At 49.3% G+C, this 21,658-nt stretch overlaps 2 protein-coding genes, 1 non-coding gene and 3 pseudogenes across 4 annotated transcripts; 3 read left to right on the top strand and 3 right to left on the bottom strand.

Annotated features, from left to right (window-relative positions):
- Positions 1–1,805: 1,805 nt before the first annotated feature.
- On the top strand, positions 1,806–1,887 carry TRNAS-CGA (transfer RNA serine (anticodon CGA)). The gene has a single exon. It is a non-coding gene; the product is annotated as a tRNA-Ser (tRNA).
- Positions 1,888–2,856: 969 nt separating this feature from the next.
- Positions 2,857–4,260, bottom strand: LOC136513845 (uncharacterized; annotated as a pseudogene).
- Positions 4,261–4,623: 363 nt separating this feature from the next.
- On the top strand, positions 4,624–7,642 carry LOC136537603 (MICOS complex subunit MIC10-like). Of its 2 annotated transcripts, XM_066529540.1 has the most exons (3): positions 4,624–4,929; positions 6,325–6,470; positions 7,377–7,642. In XM_066529540.1, exons 1-3 carry the CDS (start codon positions 4,725–4,727, stop codon positions 7,389–7,391), a joined length of 366 nt encoding a protein of 121 aa, XP_066385637.1. In that variant the 5' UTR covers positions 4,624–4,724; the 3' UTR covers positions 7,392–7,642. The 2 variants fall into 2 exon arrangements, with proteins under 2 accessions (XP_066385637.1, XP_066385636.1); XM_066529539.1 differs by lacking the exon at positions 7,377–7,642 and having other exon boundaries at positions 6,325–6,521.
- An 876-nt stretch (positions 7,643–8,518) lies between these two features.
- On the top strand, positions 8,519–13,095 carry LOC136537604 (phospholipase D delta-like; annotated as a pseudogene).
- A 10-nt stretch (positions 13,096–13,105) lies between these two features.
- On the bottom strand, positions 13,106–13,900 carry LOC136513852 (uncharacterized; annotated as a pseudogene).
- Positions 13,901–18,511: 4,611 nt separating this feature from the next.
- On the bottom strand, positions 18,512–20,965 carry LOC136514670 (prohibitin-1, mitochondrial-like). Its single transcript, XM_066508455.1, has 5 exons — positions 20,697–20,965; positions 20,465–20,581; positions 19,573–19,743; positions 19,255–19,467; positions 18,512–18,968 (listed from the first exon to the last, which is right to left on the bottom strand). Exons 1-5 carry the CDS (start codon positions 20,868–20,870, stop codon positions 18,774–18,776), a joined length of 870 nt encoding a protein of 289 aa, XP_066364552.1. The 5' UTR covers positions 20,871–20,965; the 3' UTR covers positions 18,512–18,773.
- Between the last annotated feature and the right edge of the window lie 693 nt (positions 20,966–21,658).

The raw sequence follows: 21,658 nt of genomic DNA on the forward strand, positions 1-21,658 counted from the left end.
GATAGGTAGCAGACCATCAAAAGCCGTAGTGGTCGAAGCACCAGCTGAGGTCTCGTTGGCGGACGCCATCTGCGCGCCGGCAGCGACGTTCGGTGGAGAGGGAGGAGTCGGCGCTGTGGCGTCCTCGGCGGCGGCGTGTGCGTCGGGGTGACGTTGCCGGCGTCGGTGGTGCTTTCCATCGCTGGCAACGCCCCTTCTCAAGATCGGGTCTAGGATTAGGATGTCGGTGGGGTGACTGACGGCGCGGTGAACCTCGTACTGCGAGCCCCGGCCCTTACCTTTCCTTTATAGCGCTGCGCGACGGGGGCCCACCAACCATATAGGGTTGGACGCCCCCGATCAGAGCGCGAGAACAAGACCCAAAAGGCCGTTTGGCCTCACCGGTGGAGATCAAACCTAACCGAAACAAGACGAAGCCTCCGACGACAGCAGCAACTACGTGCTGTGCAAGGTCTATCGCTCTCCTCGCGCAAAAGGGAAGTCGGCGCCGGTATCGGCGTCCTCCATCAAGAACGCCTCGTCCAAGACTGCCAAGAGGAGGAAGGCCGGCGGTGACCACCCCGAGGCGCCGCCAGCCAAGTCGATCCAGCAGCAAGAACCGCAGGTGCACCAGGAAAACCGCCTACTGCTATCAGCCAGAAGACGTGCAGGAGGTTGGCGTGCAGCAGGCAGCAGTCCCAGGCGCGGAGTCGGAGCACTGGCACGGCGGCGTCAACTTCAACATCGAAGACTTCAACGTCGACGAGTACACGGACATCCTGGAGATGTTGCAAGACGAGCCGAAGCCAGATCCGGAGCCGGAGCATGACGGCCGATTCATCGAGCTACCATGTGGTCCGGTGTTGGCCGCCGAAGTCACCGCCGGAGATACGACGACGTACGGCCATTGCAGGCAGCTACGCTCCGAGTTGGTTGTACACATCTGCAACAGGATGCAGCAGCGGGCTTCTTCAAGTTCAGGGACATGATCCCCTTCAGGCTCCAGCTTTCCTATCTCATGTGTTAACTGGGGCGCAGGGCATCGGCTACTACTACTAGTTGCTGTATGTGTGCTTGCTGACTAAAGCTGCACGCAAGTTTTTGTAACTGACAAGTTTGCCTAACGATCTTCTCTGCTCTTGTAATTGATGATCTGTTCCTTTTTTTTTTTTTTGAAAAATGATGACCTGTTCTTGCAATTGCCTTCCTGAAGACTTGCACTGACGCATGTATCACGCATGTAATGATCGTTTCGATTGCTTTGTAACAAACTTTTATTCATCAGCTTTAGTTCAATCAGTAATTCAGCATGTGTTGCGGTCAACGGCAAGCCTTGCGTTTGCCACTGAGAACGACGGACCAGGTTGCTTGCGTTGTCTTCTTCAGAGAGTTCAGATTTTTCAGTCAACGTGTAATCCTATCATTAGCGCTGTGACGGCTGAAGATTATTCCTTCCCCTTCGTCCAGCTTGTGTCAGTCAGTTTGGCTCTGCTCCTGTGAAAATAGTCTTGCCGTGATTCACTAGCTTCATCGTGGAGATCATGCAATTATGCTATCCCTGGCAAACGGGAACGACCTGTTGAACTGACTGTGTTAAGCAACCGTGCAATAGTTAGCGTATAGTACAGCAAAAGCGAACACGCACAGCACGTCAGCACCGTGTTCGCTTCGATTGTTCATTCATGACTAGCAGGCAGTGTTACCCAATCTCATCGAGCCGTCAATATCAATTCACCCATGTCGCTAATACGAGCATCATAAAAAAAAAGCTAACAAATGAACTTCATTTATGTTCAAGACACAAATTACTATGAGGCGATCACAAAGTCGATATGTCCGAGTGGTTAAGGAGACAGACTCGAAATCTGTTGGGCTTTGCCTGCGCAGGTTCGAATCCTGCTGTCGACGATTTCTTTATTTTTATTTATTTTTGGTCTCCAGCGCAGGTTCGATCAACTGGAAAAAGCAGATACAAAAATTTTGATTTTCATCTTTGGTAGTGGTTATTTTCATGAGGAGAATCGTCTTTGATCAATAGAAATAGCTGCTCTTTATCATCTTATGTGCTCTCGTGCCTCTCAACCTGGTAGTGCCTTTCATTCAGACAGGACGAAGCTAGAAAAAAAATTAGGAGATACTAAACAACGGCAATTAGCAAGAAAAGAGGTTCAGCAAATCTTAGTCCCTCCTACCTATACATCTACAGCTGCAATTTCATACGATGGCTCAACGGGACTTCGCTTGTTCGCGAGCGGTAGGAGGGCTGGAGCCCTCCTAGCCCCACCGTTGGCTCCGTGCCTGCATTCAGGGATCATTTAGGTTCTTTCACGAGAAAGGGAGGAAAAACAACGGAGACCACAGCACTAAAAAACACATGAAACAGAATATGGAAGAAGCTTTATGCGGTAAATTTTCCTCTTTTTTTGAATTGACATAACCAAATCAATACTGGGTGTTGTGAAACACATGTTGAGACATTATTAGCATTACCGCATTCGTTGAAATAGGTTTCAGGCTAAACAGTTCCCGATCGAATCCCAGCACAAAAGCGGTATGTAGAGCCTCGTTTAGATTGCAAATTTTTGCAATCTGGACATTGTAGCACTCGTTTGTATTTGACAAACTTTGTCTGATCATGGACTAACTAGGCTCAAAAGATTCGTCTCGTGATTTACAACCAAACTGTGCAATTAGTTATTTTTTTACCTACATTTAATGCTCCATGCATGCGTCCAAAAATTGATGTGATGAAGAGAGAGTGAAAAAATTTGGAATTTTGAGACAATCTAAATAAGGCCTAGATCGAGTACACAAGCACAAATGCAGCGCAAGATTCACAGCACAACCAACCACTACATGAGGCTCCAGACCAGGAAGTCATATACCGGACCAAGTCACCTTCAACGAGATAGTAGCAACCTTAAGCCTCATCTGTCGCCTTGTACATCCATGTAGCTTAGGTTGAAACTTGATATGTCGACTGCTGGCAGATACATATCGAGCATGTTCCACAACGTTACCAACCTTAACCTTCAAAAGCATCATAGTATAGATCGGGACGGCAACCACGAACCTTCTTAGAGGCCCCGACTGAGTGTAGAGAATAGGAACAGGTGCCAACAACAAAGAATGCACTGATCACGCATGATCCAATCTGGATCGCGGGGCAGGGGTCGGTGGGGTAGTGAGGTGGCTGCTGAGGCCAAATTTGCCCACGAAGGCATCAAAGAAGCAACGCCACTCCGTGTAGTTGGATTCAGCGATGTCAAGCTCGAGAGGGACATGGGTTTTGATGTTGACGGTTTGGAGGACGGCCGGCGGCGGCGTGGTCACGGCGGGCGCGGTGTAGGAGTCACCGTCAATGGAGGGGGAGGAGGTGGAGAGAAGGACTCGGCGTTGGAAACGTCGGCGTTGAAGAGCAGGTTGGCGTTGACGTCCATGGCAGCGGATCGCGGCGAGCGCGTGGGAAGAGGAAGCAGCACAAGAGGAAGGCAGCCGCGGCGATCGCGGCGGTTGCGGTGCGGCGAGTACGAAGAGCGCGATGGATCGGATCAGGAGGAAACCCGCGTGGCTGATACCATGTAGAGAATAGGAATAGGAGCCAACAGAGATTCTATTGCCTCGTCTGTGAAATATATATGCGTTACAACATGACGCGCTAGGGGCGCGGACTCGTGGTCGTGGGCACGCCCCTATGACCAGCTAACTAACTTCACACAAAACTGTGGGTTACAACACTGAGCAACGATGCCATCGAAAAGCTGGATCTCTTCATAGACATCCATGACATCAACCAAGGAGCTTAGAGATAAACCTAAACCGCCACTCTGTACTTCTGACATAACAACAACAACTTCTATTGTGGCCTCCACCGCGTGTGCAAGAACCGCTAACGTCACATCGACCGCGCCAGAACTGCCGATAATCCGCTCTTTAATCGGTTTCCATGGTTCATACATGCGGCCTGAGAATGCTAGTGCTCCATCAATCAGCTGAAGATCATCGTCCTCCTGTGTTCCAATCTTAATCCTCATGTCAAACTCTATCAAAACAATAGAACACATCTCGATACCTCTCTTAGGGCCAGTCATTTCAATCAGAGAACCCTGCCGCGCAATGACAGGGTCATCCCTGCTGTAGTTTACAATGTAGTTAAGCATGCCATCCCTCTCATCCCGTGCTGCTCTTGTATCCATATACTTGTATCGAGACATCGCTGATCGGGCTTTTGGACAGCAGCACCGAGAAAAAATGGAGCATGTGTTGTGGGAAAATGATCATGTGTGTGGCCGTGTGGGCTTGGAGAACATCATTATTGGCTCCAATAGATCTGGATGTGCTGATGCTAACGGCGGCTTGAGTGGATCTCCATCTCCTGCAAGCGCTGTAGTAGGCCGCCACTGGCACAAGCGAGGCAGATCGTAGGAGGGCTTGCAACAAACAATTGGTTTGCTGGCGAGATTGGAAGTGGCCAATCACGGCGGCGGCTATTTGAAGTTGAAGCAGCAGCAGTGGCAAGCAGTAGAACAGGGCAACAGGCCCAACATGTTTCCGTGGCCCGGCCCGAATTGGCAGATCGGCTTGGCACCCGACCCGACCCGACCCAAAAAAGGCAGGGCACTCGCATCAAGCATCCCCGTCCAGAGCGCGAGCGACCCACAGCCACGCCGCCCGGCCCTCTGCCTCTACACCTCCCTCCCCCGAATCGCGTCGTCCCGTCTCCTCGTGTCGCGAAACCCTCGGCCATGGCGGAGGCGCCCGAGACCGCCGCCCCCACCCCGCCGCCGCCAGCGCCAGCTCCGGCGCCGGTGACTTCGTCCCCGCCTCCCAAGTCGGGGATCCCGCCGCGGTACGACCTGGACGCCAAGTGGGACGCGTGCCTCGACCTCTCCATCCGCCGCGTCGCCTACTCCTCCCTCGCCGGCGCCTTCGCGGGCCTCCTCCTCTTCCGTAAGGATACTCCCCCATTGCGCTCTGTCTCGTGAGATCTGGTTGCGCCTTGCTCGGTGTCCTGGCGCTGGATTGCTTGCTGGGTGCGCCTGCTGTTCTAGGGTTAGCGCGGATGCTCGTCTTCGATCCATCTTGACCAGCACGCCCCGATGCCGATGTGGATGCGGGACCAATTGAATCACGTTGCACATTGCTTTAGGATATCATAGAGCCCCAATGCCGTGCTGTCTCCATGATTAGCATGGTGCGTTTTACGTTGTTGACTTGTAGAGTCATTTGCTCAAGAGTGGTGATTATTGGCTGGCATGGAGGGAGCATTGGACCGATAGGCTGCACCTGAGAAAATTTAGACTCAACTTGGTGGATGGAGGATGTTGAAATGTGTGCCTCATCGCCTCAATGTTGCTTTCAGGGAGGGTGCTACCTGTGGCTAGGTTTGTGTGCCTATGGTTGCTAATGAAACTTGTGTGCTTAGGGTGTTTCATACCTGTTGATTGCCCTACTAATATGTCTAATGAAGTTGGATATAGCAACCTTCCTGCAGATTGCAGTTTCTCTTCTAGGGATGAATCACATTTTTTTTCTAGAGCTCTGCACTGCATATAAATTGTGGCAACTGATTGCACAGGACGTGGATATATATAATTGAGATTGTTAGTGTTCATTATATGTGATCTTTGTTTGAAGTGATATAAATGGAAATGAGACGAAAAATGAGCTGCTTGGCCATGAGGGTGACAATTATTTTGCTCATGCCTAATTGTAAACCTGTGTTATGGCTTCTTTTGGTGATTTAGTTTGCTACTTACAGAATTCTATAGTTTTGTTTGCCCAAAATGTTTGCCGCTAAAATTGCCAATCAACTATACTACCGTAGCATTAACAATTTGGCATATATATGTATTATTCTGGGTGATCGTTAAAAGCCATCTGAAAATCGTTATCTGATTATCAACTAGCTTCCTGCTTTTGTTTATGGTATAATGTGCAACCATTTTATCTTTTTTCTTTTTTTAAGGTGCAGTTTTTTTCCTGTCTACTGCTTTTTGTGAATTGCACTTCTTTCTTTTATGCTACGATGCCTCTTATGTTTCAAGTAGTTATATTCTGAATTGAGCTTGTTTCCTGTGTACTGTCTTTTATTTTTTGGTTTGGAAGTACTTTAGCTGTCTGTTTTTGTGGTTATGTCTATCAAGCAGTAAGCCAGTAAATATGCTATTCTAGTTCCACCAAACTTCCCAAATTAGTCTTAGACCTACAAATCTTAACTTTTTGAACCATTGATAGGTATACACAGAAATTACTAATTTCAAGAAACTTTTACTTGCTTGACTTGATACAGTGACTATTGAATTTATTTTTGTTTACATGCGGACATGTTATTTGTTTGTACAGGTAGCCCTACTACTCGTTGGGCATCCGTTGCCCTTGGAGCTGGTGTGGGGATAGGGGCTGCATACACTGAATGCTCATACTTATTCAGTGGTGCTCCTCCAAAGTGGTCACCCAAAGTCTCAACTATTCCTTCTGCTCACTCTGAAGTAATTGCTCTCTCATTCTCTCTAAATCCTGTTTGAACTCTCTGCTGACTGGTTTAAACATGATCATTGCATAACTAGTCTTCTACAAGATGGTTCCCTCTTTTTGCCTGATCAGTGTGTCTTTGCTAGAGTTACTCCCTCTCTTGATTATGAAAGTCAAGTTATACTGATTTTGGCTATTCATTAGGTATATTATTTCATAGATAATATGATCGTCTAAATTCTCAAATGAAATAGCCTGCCTAGTGCCTGCTGTATTTATCTTCCAGTTTTTGGTCTAAAATCTAATCAGCGGCATAGCTAGCAATTTCAGAAGAACTCTTGTGATCTTCTGAATTCAACTGGCTTAGTGTATTTTTGGATGATTTCTTATAAATACCTATTCGTGGAAATCTCAGAAGAGAAAATGGGTGCACGGGGAAAAAAAAGGATTGTAACCAAAAGCACAGAACTGGGGTATGGGAGTACTTCTGTAATTATGGATTCTTGTAGTAGTATATTCTGCTACTGCTTATGTTTCATTTGTTTTGCTTATCTCATCTCATCTGGAAGGCTAGTAGCGTGTTTAAAACTCAGTGTCTATTAGAAGTACTTTAGATGATCGCATACCAGCTCAGGTGCTCAGCTACATTTTTTGCAATCTGGTATAGTTTTGTTTTATAGCAAACATATGCTTCGGCAAAATCACTATGAGACAAAGCCAATGAAGTGATGATAATCAGTATAGCTTTGTATTGCTGTCATTGTAGAACCATATATCCACAAGTGGTTCTGATGATTATTAATTTGGTGCTGGTGGTAGAATGTAATGCTAGTGGTGAACTCATACTTGTATATTTTTCTTGAGCGGGAGCTCTCTGCACTGGGTACACCCTTTGATGTCTCTTTTTATTCCCTTTTTGGCAGGGAGAAGACAAGTAAACCCTTACCGATGGATTGGTCCATCTCGGTGGAGTTTTGGAGTGTGTGAAGTACTGGTTGTTTCATGCTGGATATTGCACTACCTGTGGCCATAGTATGTCATTAAAGTTAGATTCGCCTCACTTGAGAGTTTTGTTGCAAACCTATTCCAATTGTGGTCTGAATGTCCGATGACCCCTGGCAAAGAGCTTTTGCAAGCTGACGTTGAAACGGTGTCTTGGTGACCGGAAATAAATTTTTCATCATGTGAACTTGTTCTCAGAATGCTTTGCGCCTAATATACATTGCACGACCCGTTTCTGGGGCTATTGTTGCCTAAGCCTGTGAGTGTTGCACACTAGCACTTGTTTCACGTCGTTACCTGCATCTGCATACTTCTGAGTTTGTCTCCGTCTCTCTGAGTTAGGGATGCATTAAATTGCTACTCCATCCGTTATTTTTTAAGCAAATGCAATTCTTGTATTTTTTGCACTCAATCTGTCTCCAAAAGAATGCAATGCTTGTTGTATGAGAAGTCAGACAGTTCAAAGTTTATTAAACTTATATATATAAAAGACTCATATATGGTACCAAAATGAGTATGGTCAGATTAATCATGTACTCCCTTCATTCTAAATTACAAGTTGTTTGGCATTTTTAGGTCCATAGCTTTTGCTCTCGACAGAGCGTAAAAACTTATTTAGAGACATATATTAATATATTATTTTCCCAAAACTTGTTAAATTTAAGAAAAATGATTTCGAATCTAGAATTGCCTTTTTTTGTTTTTGAACGGCGGGCGTGTGCAGATAGGCATCATTGTCGAGGGCACTCTTTCATCGGTAGCCAATGCAAATCCAGCGTTATGTCAGGCACATCGATTAGCGAAAATAAGTGCAGGCAGCAGCAGTCCTGGCCGGTGGATCGGGCTGTAGCATCGCATCACATTCACATGGGAACGGGCGGTCACTGACGGGCACGCACGGTTCAAAACTGCAGAGGCCCCGGGGAATGGGGATCACATTGGCTTCGCGGGAAAAGAAAACAACCGCTCCGTCGGCCAACGTGCACCGGCACCGGCGCTGTGTCACCGCCATGGAACAAAGAAACCGCAGTCCGCAGTGACCCACCGGCGCACAAACACCTTGTCCGCCCACGCCACGCCTGCCTGACGCCTCCTCTCCTCGGGTAACCGCCCACCCGCACGCGCCATGCCGACATGCGAAAGTAAAACCGCCAACCAAAAATGGCAGCGGCAAGGGCGGCGCCAACTCCCCCTTCCGTTCGTCGTGCTCCTCTCTTCCCCCCGCATCTCGCGCGCGCGAGCGCCTGCGCTCTGCCACCCTGTGCTCCCCGCCCCGCCCCGACCCGACCCGCACGCCTCTCGTCGTCGGCCGGCCGGCCAGCGCCGTCATGGCGCGCTAGCCTAGCCACATTCTGAGATCGATTCGCCCGCCACGCCTCTGACCAGCGCATTTATTGCTTTGTCTCCGCGCCCGGCGGCCACCCTTAGTGGTCCGGTCCCTTGCCATGGGCAAGGGCTCGACGCCGGCGGAGCCCGCCTTGCTGCTGCACGGCGACCTGGACATCCGCATCGTGGAGGCCAAGTGCCTGCCCAACATGGACATCATGTCGGAGCGGGTGCGCCGCTGCTTCGCCTCCAGCTCCTGCGGCGGCGGGGGCGGGGGCGCCAGTGGCTGCAGCAGCGGCAGCGGCAGGCCCACGAAGAAGCGGATCATCACCAGCGACCCCTACGTCTCCGTGTGCCTCGCGGGCGCCACGGTGGCGCAGACCCGGGTGATCCCCAACACCGAGAACCCGCGCTGGGAGGAGCACTTCCGCGTGGAGGTCGCGCACGCCACCGCCCGCGTCGAGTTCCACGTCAAGGACAACGACGTCTTCGGCGCGCAGCTCATCGGCGTCGCCGCCGTGCCCGTCGCCACGCTCGCCGCCGGCGCACCCGTCGCCGGCTGGTTCCCCGTCGAGGCCGGGCAGTGCGGCGGCGGCGGCAGCCATTCCCCGAGGCGGCCCGCGCCCGAGCTGCACCTCTCCATTCGGTACGAGCCTATCGACGCCAACCCGTTGTACAGTGCCAGTGCCGGCGCCGGACCTCGCTACTCCGGCGTGCCCAATGCCTACTTCCCTCTCCGACGAGGCGGCGCCGTCACGCTCTACCAGGACGCCCACGTCGCCGGCGGCAATCTGCCTGCGATCGATATCGACGGCGGCAGGGTCTACGAGCACGGCAGGTGTTGGGAGGACATCTGCCACGCCATCGCCGAAGCGCACCATCTGGTTTACGTGGTCGGCTGGTCCATCTACCACCCCGTCAGGCTCGTGAGGGAGACGACCAGGCCGTTGCCAGGCGGGACGCCGCCGACGCTCGGGGAGCTTCTCAAGGGGAAGGTCCATGAGGGAGTCCGCGTCGTCATGCTGATTTGGGACGACAAGACGTCGCATGACAAGTTCCTTTTGAAAACGGTATGGTTTAAATTTCTTCTTCGGGAAGTTGTTCATTAATTTGTCGCCAACGAAAGAAGAACACCCTTTGCTTGGTTCAAGAATAGTCTGATAGAGATGTTTTAGGCTGAATGCAGGATGGAGTCATGCATACACATGATGAGGAAACTAGAAAGTTTTTCAGGCATTCCGGTGTACACTGTGTACTGGTTCCTCGTTATGCCAGTAATAAACTCAGCATTTTCAAGCAGCAGGTGAGGGTTCCTTTTCCTTCTCAATGTATATACTGCTAAAATGAACTGAACTGCATTTTAATTTATAGCATGTCCTGCCTACATTGTTCTCTCCATCTGTACGCCCCACGAATTTCTACATCAAAATTGTTACTTCATTCCATCAACATTCGAAATCATGCATGTAACTGATCATGTGATAGCTACTGGAAAATCCTTAAAGACACTGATTATGTGGGGAAGGCTTGTGTGGACACCTTCTGTTCTGTAGTCACAGAGCATTACTATCAGTCTATCATGCTACAAATTACCTACATTATCCCACCGCCCCTATACGTTTGCTAAAATTAAGTTTTTTCTTTTTCTGCAGGTTGTTGGAACTTTGTTTACACATCATCAGAAATGTCTGATTGTTGATTCACAAGCTGCTGGAAACAATCGCAAAATAACTGCTTTCATTGGTGGTCTTGACTTGTGTGACGGCAGATATGATACACCTGAACATAGGCTTTTCAAAGACCTTGATACTGTTTTCAAGAAGGACTTCCATAATCCCAACATTTCCAGTATGTTCATCTGTTCATAATTATTTTAGGTCATAGATGTCCTAGTTCCTTTGTTGATGCACTTACTGGGAAGAAAATTCTGATTTAAGAACGAAAAAACAGGCTTCAGTGTAATGACACAATATACACTACTACCAACTCTTCTTTTTTATTTTTTAAAAATATCAAGTGTTTAACACCAGTGCATTCTTTTCTAATTTGCAGGTTAATTCCTATGGACCAAGACAGCCATGGCATGATTTACATTGCAAAATTGAGGGTCCTGCTGCCTATGATATACTGACGAACTTTGAACAGCGATGGAGGAAAGCTACAAAATGGAAAGTTAACCTTAAGAAAGTAGCAAGTTGGCACTATGACACACTGATAAAACTCAACCGGATGTCATGGATTGTTTCACCAGCTACAGGCGAAGCGAATGCTCATGTTTGTGATGAACAGGACCCAGAAAATTGGCATGTACAGGTATAAGACTTAGTTTTGACATCAGAAACGTTTCAGTATCAACCACTGTAAATCCTACTATTTTTACTTATTTTGGTGTTTGTCTAGGTTTTCAGGTCAATTGATTCAGGATCCATAAAGGGATTTCCTAAACTTGTTCAAGAGGCAGAATCACAGGTTAGGCTCGCTGTCTTTTCAATTTTTCATAAGCGTGCAAATAATTAATGTAATGCAACCATACAAAATTCGGTTTCTTTGCCACTTTATTTACAGCTGATCAGTAGCTGTTACCATGTGCAGAATCTTGTTTGTGCAAAGAATTTAAAGATTGACAGGAGTATACATAGTGCTTATGTGAAAGCTATCAGGTCTGCTGCAGCGCTTTATATACATTGAGAACCAGTATTTCATTGGGTCTTCATTCTGCTGGCCTTCATGTAAAAATGCAGGTACAACTGGATCTGTCGGAACTCAGAACTGCCCCCATGTGTTTCAGTCTAGTTGCTTTTTTTTTTTTATTTTCTTTACTTCGAAACCAGTAGTTACCTACAAATTTTAGCTCCCTGTTCAGCAGAATTAGAATGTTATTTGCTCATACAGTCACATTATATATGAACATGCGTAGTTTGATCGAGGGTAATCTGTCATGAGATCAGGTGCGGATAATTTAATACCCATCGAACTGGCCTTGAAGATCGCAAGCAAGATCAAGGAAAAGGAGCGATTCGCAGTCTACATTGTCATACCAATGTGGCCTGAAGGCATCCCAACCACGGCTCCTATGCAGCAAATCCTCTTTTGGCAGGTTTGCTAGTTCTCGCTCCCCCATCATAGTTATCATTGCATTGAACTGAAATCGGACTCTGGATAGATATACAGCCCATAGTTAGCATAGTGGCACACCATTTCTCTTGTAATTATAAGTTGATGCATGATGTATTAACAATTTAACATGTATTCCTGTACTGTTCTGAAGGGGACAAACAATGTCTATGATGTACAAGATTGTGGCAGATGCTCTTGAGAGCCAGGGTCTCGTTGACACCCACCCTCAGGATTACCTCAACTTCTACTGCCTTGGCAAATGTGAGCTCGCCAGCAACGACGACTTGTCCCCTAGGACCCTATGCAATGACACATCTGCTCTGGTACCCATCCTGCCATCCATTTCAATTCAATGCGCAGAATTGTCTGATTTCTCTGTTGCTGAAAACCTGCACCTGTACCTCCAGCACGCGGCGCAGAAGCAGCGGAGGTTCATGATCTACGTGCACTCCAAAGGGATGGTCGTGGACGACGAGTACGTCATCATCGGATCGGCCAACATAAACCAAAGGTCCATGGAAGGCTCCTAGGGACACTGAGATCGCAATGGGCGCGTACCAGCCGCACTACACCAGCTGCCGGGCTACTGGAGACGCCGCAGGCCATCCTCCTCGCGGACAGGTTTGTTGCTTGCTGATCCACGCACCAGCATGCAGTGCGAGCTAGTCCCCATCTCTTCAATGCAATGCAATGCAAGCTCTTGATGTGCCATGCTGGATGGGCTGCAACTGCATGCAATGCAGGTGCACGGGTACCGGATGTCGCTGTGGGCGGAGCACCTGGGCACGGTGGAAGAGCAGTTCCGGCGGCCGGAGGCAGAGGAGTGCGTCCGGCGGGTGAACGAGATGGCGGAGGAGAACTGGCGAGCGTACGTGTCGCCGGACATGGAGGAGACGAGGGGCCACCTGCTGAGGTACCCGGTCCACGTGGGCAGGGACGGCCAAGGTGGGGCCGCTGCCGGGCCACGAAGTGCTTCCCTGACGTCGGCGGCAAGGTCCTCGGCACGCAGTCGTCGCTGCCCAATGCCCTCACCACGTAACACCGTGCATGAATAGCGATGAAGAAAACGTCCTTATATATATTCATTACTTAGGACTTAGGAGGAGGAAATACACTGCCTAGAACAGATATTGATGCAATGGCAACAACAGGTAGCAGAATAATCCATGCATTCGTGTATGTGTACGTAGTACTAGTATAGGTAGGTTTATTCGGCTTGGTCATGTGTAATGGCGGCGACTTGAACTTGATGGTGGTGGGTGTCTTTGTCCCCGCACAGCCACTCGATGAGGTCGCTGAGGCGGCGGTAGGTGACGGCGAAGGCGAGCGCGGCCATGACGGCGACCCAGACGAGGACGTTGATCCAGACGAAGGTGTGCGACTGGGACGTGATGAAGGTGAGCACGAGCGTGGAGTAGGCGACGACGAAGAGCCAGCGCACGAAACGCGACCCCGTGGCGACGCCGGTGAGCAGGCCCATGGTGAGCACTATGGAGCTGCCGAACCCGATCCAGCTCGACGACATGAAGAGCACGTACAGCCCGTAGTGCTCGTCCCGGAGGAATGGGGTCCCTCGCGCGGTGCCGGTGCGGCGGCGACTCGTCGTTGTCCTGCCAGTAGCCGCCGGGCACGTTGCTGCCCACCTGGTACGACAGCGTCGTGATGAGCGTGGCCACCAGCAGCAGCGTGGCCCGGTCGTTGCGCTCCAGCCCGCCGCGGTGGCTGGCGCTGAGACTAAGCGCCGCCGCAGCTGCCGTTGCTGCTGCTCGGGCCCCGCGTCTTTATGCCCCGCCATGGCCATGTCGACGCGGGTCTCGGCTGACGGGGGACCGCCGATATGCTGCTGCGATCCCATCCGGTCCATCACCTTCCAGACCACGATGGTTGGGCAGTGGTACGGTGGTGGTGCGCAATGCAAGCTCTGATGGGGCCGGCCGGCCGGCGATGGTTGTCGTACGTGGTGGTGGTGCTGACTGCTAGCGAGAGTCCGCAGCCGTGCCATGCGCTTAAATAGCCAACTAGGTAGACGTACGCTCCTCCAGTCCTCCGGCCGCCGCGACGGACTGACGATGCGTGCTGACTGCTGACTATGCATGGATGCAACAATGGGAGGAGGATCGGCGAAGGATCTAGCGAGGAAGGACCGGATGATAGATCTTAATGCCGGCCGGTCGGCTCCATATCCATCGCTATTTGATCTGACCCAAACGTTGGCAGCTTCGGTTAACGCACAGTACATTGGAATTGGAAACATGACGAGCAATCTTAAATGTATCGTAGGTAATTGACTCAATCATTTGGTTCAAAGAGACACTCCCGAATTTTGGGGTTGAGGTTGTGGATGTTGACAGCTTTGAGGTAGATAATGGTCGATTCATCCAATGTCGAGTTGGCTTTTCCATCGCCGCCAGAGGGGTAGAGGTGTTGTACAAATCTTGGAAGTGGGAGTAAAGGCATCCGATAAGGCTGTTGCACAAAAATATGTTGTCCTAGCACGTGTAAATAAGCTTGTGAATATTGGGTACACCCTGCCTACTTATTCCTCCGTGTCGATACGACGATACAAGCTATGGATGCAGACTCTTATCATGATATTGTGGGCTTCTGTGCAAGGATGATTCAAAACAACCGGAATGTGTGGTAAGTCAAAGTCGAACTTCTGGCTCCAGGTCAGGGACGAGAACCTCAGGAGAAGCGGCACAGACGTCGACGCGGTGGACGAAGTGGACGTCGTCGCCTCCGGCGCGAAGGTGGCGCAGGAGGGCGATGGACGCCTTATTGTCGGTGGTGCTGCGATCTTGGTTGGAAGCCATGTCGCCGATCGAGATGTAGCGCTGCCTATGGATCGACGACAATCAACTCTGGGTTGGGTGGATGTGGAGGCGTACGTGCTTGCGTGAAGCCGTGAAGGTGAAGAAGGCACACGTTGGCGGGCGGCAGAGGTGGGAGTATATAGGCCAGGCCGACCGACGCATGGATGCGATCTTGTTTTGCCGCTCTCCTATTTCGATTCATTTCATTTAGCTTGTTTTTGCCGCGATGAATGCTACACGGCTTCCGCGCCCGACTCCATGTCTCAAGTCTGAACTGAAACGAACCGGGCGCCCGCCTCCGATCCCGTTGGTCATGGCGCGCCGCCGCCACCGCCATTCCGTGCCCCCTCGCCCGCCTCCGATCCTGTTGAGTGTTGGGCTGTTGGGCGGGGCGCTGGCGGAGTGGCACTCCAGCCTGCCAGCCAGGGCTCCGCGCGCGCGCACGGCGGGCTGGCCATGGCGAACTCGCTTGAGCTTGCGCTTGCCTTGGTGATTCGATCGATCACATGCATGTACGCCAAACCAAGTGCGGGATGATAAATTCATGAGGTTCGGCTGGTGTTTGAATCTTGATCGAGCTGAGGAGCCGGACGAGAGGTGAGGCATGCTGGTTGATCCATTGAGTCGGGCCTCAGGCCAGGGTAGATTCCTCCCTCCTCTTCTGTACGTCCAGTGTTGCACTGACAGTGTGGTTGTGGTTGTGGTACGAACACTGCAAGCAGTCCGTACGTAGAAGGGGATTCAAACTCGATCAAACACGACGAGCTAGTTCGAAAACCACGGTGTGTCAGTGGTGATGCTCTAGTCTAGTCAGAGATGCATGCTTCCATATGAAATTGCAGCACCTGTGCACGATGAGCTATCAGACATGGTACTAGACTTGTTCAGAGAGCTTAATTCGTTATACCTATACCGGAAACGAGCCAGGCCAATTCACCATGTCAAGACGGTCAAGTGTGCGTGTGTGTGATGCATGGAACGCCTGTTAGCGGGTACGCTGCTATGAGTCAAATGAAATCTGGGATTATTCCATCGGGCAATTCGCAGACTGAGGTGTAGAGGTGATCTTAAGGCTGCAGACAAGATAATAATACCAAGTCATCTTTTCTTTCCCTTCCCTTCAGATTAAATTCGACAGCAATGTGGAGATAGGAACTGTAGATAGAAAATTAACAATTTCAACAGGTGATTAAACAAGATGAACATAAACCATGTCATCTTTCCCTTCAAACAGTTGACCATGTGTGCCCGTTTTCTCTTTCGTCTGAACTCTGAAGATTAATCTAGAAATGTGTGTTTGTACAGACAAACAAATCCGCCCAGTCCGTGCCTGTTGCTCCTCGTATGTCTGTCTGATCTGATTCCCCCTTTATGTGAGCGATTTTAAATGCTTCTCCAACTTTGTGAACACAAGGAAATGATTTTAAATGATTTTCAGTTTGCCTTAAGGGTTGATATGATATACTGGAGACGGGAAAAAACTGGAAAATTTTCAGTTAAATCTATGTACAATGCAATTACTCCAAATATAATTGGGACTTGTCACAAACACATTTGGAAAGGGAAAATTCCTCCCAAAGTCAAAATCTTTGTGTGGCTAATGGAAAACAATGCAATTCTCACAAAGGATATTCTTATCAGAAGAGGATGGGTTGCTGACCCTAAGTGCTCCTTCTGTGATAACAAAAATCAATCTCTCATCTGTTCTTTGAGTATCCTGTGGCCAAGGTTATTTGGGGGATCATCACTACTTGCACTGGCGCAAAGCAAACAACGTAACTCGATCATTGCAGCAGGCTTGGGAGCTGAGTGGGTCAAAGTGTGGATTCCTGATGGAAAAAAAATTGTCCATACATTTGGAGTGCCTGCTATATGTCGGGCAATTTGGAAATCTAGTCTAGAAACAAAGTGTGCTTTGAAAAATAAAACTGTACAAAGCCCAGTTTGACATTGTGCATTGCTTGTGCATTGATGAAATTCTAGGCAGGTTTATATACGGCGGACATGCAGAACATAATCGCTAGCTGAAGAGTTCGTGTGATGCTGGAAGCGACTTCACTTCAGACTTGGAAGTTCAGAAAACTTGGAGAAGACACCAAGAGGTTGGAAGAGGGACTAGAAAACCTGAAGGACGATTAAGACCATGAGAATTAACTAAACGTGTGATCGGTCATGGTTCTGTTGGAAGGTTTAAACCTGATACTGTTATGAGGTTGTAATAAGTAGTTTCCTATGACCCTGTCGGTATGTCTTTCAGAGTGATGATCTCTGAGGCAGGGTATCCACTATTCAAGCTGTTGGAAGCTTACCATGTTAACACTCTTTTAGGCTCGTTCTCTTTTGGGAAAGACCAGTGCCCGGACGTACAGATGGTGGCGTGCGTCCGGGTGCCCGCGCTTGCTCGGCCCTGGTCGCTCGGCCCGCACATGCAGTCCATTTTCCCGCGCCGTTTCGCGCGTCCACGCGGGGCCTGCGCCGCCCCGAACGTCACCAGCATCGACAAAGAGGGGAGGGGGCGGCGGATGCCCAGACAGCGCCGGGAGAAGGAGGAGACACCGAGGAGAGGCGACAGAATAGCGAGAAGGGAGATGCAACACCCGATCTACTTTTGAAATATCCAGATGTAACCCCTGCAACGTACGTCTGAAGACAGAAACACTTCCAAAACACCTGAAGAACACAAAACCATGTAAAACATATGCAACATCCAAATAAAACGCTTGCAACATGTGTGAAACATATGCAACATCCAAATAAACACACTTGCAACATGCGTCTAGAAAAATAGTTGAAACATTGGAAACAAAAGCTTGCAACGTACGTGTACAACCCCGATCTACTTTTGAAACATCCACATGAAACACTTGCAACGTCTATATGAAACATCTAAAGCAGTTGAAACATACTCTTGCAACATGCGTTTTCAGCGCGCAATATCACCTTGCTGCTTGGACGAATCGCGGAACTCGATGCTGGCACGGAGGTCGGTGGCGGTGCATGGAGCTCGCTGGTGCGCCCCTGGGCGAGGACCTGCTCGACGGCCTAGGTGAGCACTTGCATGAGGTGCGCGAGCTCCCTGAGCGAGCACTTGCTCGGCGGCCTAGGCCAACGCACTTGCTCGGCGGCTAAGCGGGCAGATGCCGCGGTGCAGGCGAGCGGCGCAGTAGAGTGGGGAAGGCGGGCGGCGCGGTGAATCATGCGCATAGGTCCGATGGTATGGTGAAGGGCGAGCGCGTGGCAGAGAACTTTTTTTTTAAAGGTGTACGGACGGATAAGGTAGCCCACGTCCGTCCGTCGTCGTACGCCCGAATGAGAGCATTAGCGTTCTCTTTTCCTAGACTAAATTTCTGATTCTGAACACATGTATTTCCGCTTGCTTAACGGAAATGGTTGATCTCGTGTCAAAAGAAAATGTCTGTCTGATTCCATGTTCAAATCGACGACTGTTAGTGCGAAAAGTTGGAGCAACTTGGAGCCCGTTTGGAGGAGCTTCTTCCGGCTCCGGCACTACTGTGGCGGAGCCGGGAAAAGCTCCGAACGTGCTGCTCCTCCGGCTCCTCTTCTTTTTAGTTTATTTTTAGAGGAGCCGGAGCCGTTTCTTTATCATACTACAGTAAAAAAACAGTGTTGCACAGTGCCTCAGGAGTAGGAGCCGGAGCACCTGGAGCCGCACCAAACGCGGCCTTAGTTGCGACATGATTAGCTTTCAGACCATGCCGATGAGCTTGATTGACTTCATCAGCCAGCTTTATGGATTCATGTCTCTGACCTGATGGAGAGTCCATATGTATATTATACTATTCATGCTTGCAGAAATAAACATAGGGTAATACACAGAAACTAACGCAGCAGCGCACAAGCAAATCATCGCATTGAACCTCCTTCCAGTGTTTTCCCACGAAAAATGCTAGATACAGCAAAAAAGTGGACTGTAACATGGGGCGACTTTGTTCATCCGGATTCTGTATCTGATAAAACCATCGACTGAAACTATATTGAAGACAGTGTTTCTCTTAAACTACTCTCGTCCACGGTGGCGTGGGACTGGACTGGACGATCACTTCACTTCTTTTGTTTGCCCCCCACGTTCAGTTGCTGGAGCCCAAGCAAAAGGTCCCTGGAATCAAGGAACACCTTGTTGCTTGAGGCCGCCATGGTGTGGGAGATCTCCCTGGCAGCTTCAATCTGTCTCAGAGCCAGGAAAGCGGGGTTGTTCGCAATGGCTTGACCAATCAGCTCAGCACTCTTAGCCTCACCCTGTTCAAACACAAGTCACAAACAGACAGCGATTCAGAATCATCAGTGTAAAAAGGGAATAATGCAATGGTACATACACAACTGCATATAGAGACATAAAGAACACTGTTTTCAGCGTGAGAAACTGAAACTACAGGCATATTTCAGCGTGAGAAACTGAAATTACAGGCATATACTTAACATCTCGAAGGAAGTAGATTAAAGTCATTGCATTTTTTTCTTTCTTGTAATTACTTGTTTCAAGCCAGACAAAGGACATGCTTATACAAGAAGGGTAGCTACTGACCTGTGCCCTGATGATTGCACTGCGCTTGTCCTGCTCAGCCTTCTCAACAATGAACTTGGCACGCTCAGCTTCTTGCGCAGCAACCTGTTTGGCTTCAATGGCATGAGTAAACTCTTTTCCAAAGCTGAGGCTTGTGATGGATACATCATCCAGAGCGATATTGAAGTTGTTGGCCCTCTCAGTCAGAATCTTCCTAATCTCCCTGCTCACAGCCTGCATTGGAATTGAATGCATGAATTGTTAGCATATCCTAATCTACTGCAATCCTAGCAAGACAGTTGTTATCTAGGGAACATGTCTCAACACATGAAGCAGCACCTCTCTCTGTGTGATCAGCTGACTGGCATTGTATTGAGCAACCACAGCTTTGAGTGTTTCATGAATGATTGAAGGCAGAACTCTCTCATTGAAGTTCTCCCCCAGGTTCCTGTAGATTTTAGGTAGCTGATCTGGCATGGGTCGAGTAAGAACACGAAGACCAATTCTCACCTGACCAAGTTACCAACTCAAAATCAAATACATACATAAAAGAAGAACAGTGTTGATGTGCTTTTTAGCAGAAGTGAATAACAAGAAAATTGCAAGTACGTACACATGAAGAAAGACCCACATGGACACAAACATAGCAAACCGTTTTAAAAGGTGATGACAATGAATATGATGAACCAAAACTTGATTCACTTGCAATATTAAATTTAAAGGGTATGAAGGGCTCTGAAAAGTTCAAGAAACTAGCACAAACTATCACGTGTTTTGTAATGGTTAAGTAAAGAGCCGAAACAACACCTTATATCACATTTATTCAATTGCTTCCTAAAATCAAAGACACCCTCAGAACAGATTAATGCACAACAATGTACAAGTTGAAATGAACAATTCAGTTACTGGCAGTCAATGGGCTACATCTTACTAGATCCACGACAAATAACAAGGGGTACGTTATAAGAGCTGCTATGAGTGCAGCAGAACAGGAGTTCAAAGTGACACCATCAAATTAGCCATTAAATCTATGCACATATCAAGGGGCAGCAATCAGTTCAGAAGCATAAAAGATCACTACAAGCCGCAGTCAACATCATCTCAACTATTGCAACCAGAAGTTGATCCTTCTGTTGGTCCCAAAAGTCAGTGCCTAGTCAAGCACGCACATCGAGCAGTACATTCACTACAAAATTAGTGACAGGGAATGGGAATCGAGAAGGAAACTTACCATCTGGAGGTCGCGGCTTCCGGAGGTGCTCTCGACGAGGTTGGGTCGGGCGCGGACGTCGTAGATAATCGGTCTCTCGATCCACGGGATCAGCAGGTGAGTTCCTTCTGGGTACACCTGGGCCGGAGAACGAAATGCAAATCGGTAACGCACCCAGTCAAAACCACGCTCACACACATCGCGCCGCCACTGCGCGGCTGCAACCGAGGGAGGCGCGCCGAGGTGGCCTCACCTTGTCCTTGATCCCCTCGAGGCGGTTGAAGACGATGGCGCGGTGGCCGCCCTCGACGTTGTAGAAGCTGTTGAGGACAGCGTAGAGCCCCGCGCTGCCGAGCACCGCCACCTTCACGAGCGCGCTCCCGCCCTTCGGCGCGCTCGGCAACTTGGCTCCCTTGAGGCTGTCCATCTCGCCGGCGGGGGGTTTAGCTAGGGTTTTGAGTAGTTGGGGCGGAGATGGCGGAGGCGTACAGGTGGAGACGGAGGTGGAAGACGAAGGGGATGGGAGGGCGCGTGGCTTAAGTGGAGCGGGCTGGGGGGGATCGTGGGCGTTGGATCTTTGATCGGACGATCGAGAAGAGGCCGGGGCCCGATTCTTTCCTCCGCTGCACGAAAGGATGCTGCTGGTTTGTCGTGCTGTGCAAGAAGATGGTTTCAGCGTTGCTTTCTTGAGTGCAAAGTTGATAATTTTTATTTTTCTCGTGAGGAAATTGACGGGGATTTTCTCTATATATTTATTTCTTCTCAGAGAGGTTGTGAGAAATTCATCTGATTTTAGCGGATTTTGAACCGTAATGACGGCATTGCATAATACTAAGAAGGCACTAAATTTGGCTGTAATTTGGGTAAACGAAACACTAGTAGCTGTCTAGTTGGCAGCCTCTTTCCTGAATGGCTGCATCATCATCCAATGAATCACTCACTCTCATGGAACAATGTGTCTCTCGTATGATCCGACTACTCTTTTTTTTCTCGAATACGCAAAAGGTTTGGGCTTCTGTTCGCTTGAACTTATCAGTCTGGCTTATCAGCCATGATATTTTTCTCTAACAATAAATCAGTTAACGGTACTTTTCAGCATGGCTTTCCAGCGAAACGAACAGGGCAACAATAACGTGCCACGAACATGGAGGCCCGGCGCTGAGCCTAGGCGGCCGGAGCTACAGCCAAGGGCCCAATCCATCGGGGGGCCCAAAA

Source organism: Miscanthus floridulus, chromosome 2 (assembly GCF_019320115.1).
Source record: "Miscanthus floridulus cultivar M001 chromosome 2, ASM1932011v1, whole genome shotgun sequence".
Classification (NCBI taxonomy): Eukaryota; Viridiplantae; Streptophyta; class Magnoliopsida; order Poales; family Poaceae; genus Miscanthus; species Miscanthus floridulus.

Excerpts from the sequence above, each read along its gene's own strand:
- LOC136514670 (XM_066508455.1), bottom strand. The coding sequence starts at position 20,870 with ATGGACAGCCTCAAGGGAGCCAAGTTGCCGAGCGCGCCGAAGGGCGGG. Across the intron at positions 20,582-20,696 it reads TCGAGGGGATCAAGGACAAG|GTGTACCCAGAAGGAACTCA; the intron begins GTGAGGCCACCT and ends TCTCCGGCCCAG. Across the intron at positions 19,744-20,464 it reads GAAGCCGCGACCTCCAGATG|GTGAGAATTGGTCTTCGTGT; the intron begins GTAAGTTTCCTT and ends TAACTTGGTCAG.
- LOC136537603 (XM_066529539.1), top strand. The coding sequence starts at position 4,725 with ATGGCGGAGGCGCCCGAGACCGCCGCCCCCACCCCGCCGCCGCCAGCG. Across the intron at positions 4,930-6,324 it reads CGCGGGCCTCCTCCTCTTCC|GTAGCCCTACTACTCGTTGG; the intron begins GTAAGGATACTC and ends TTGTTTGTACAG.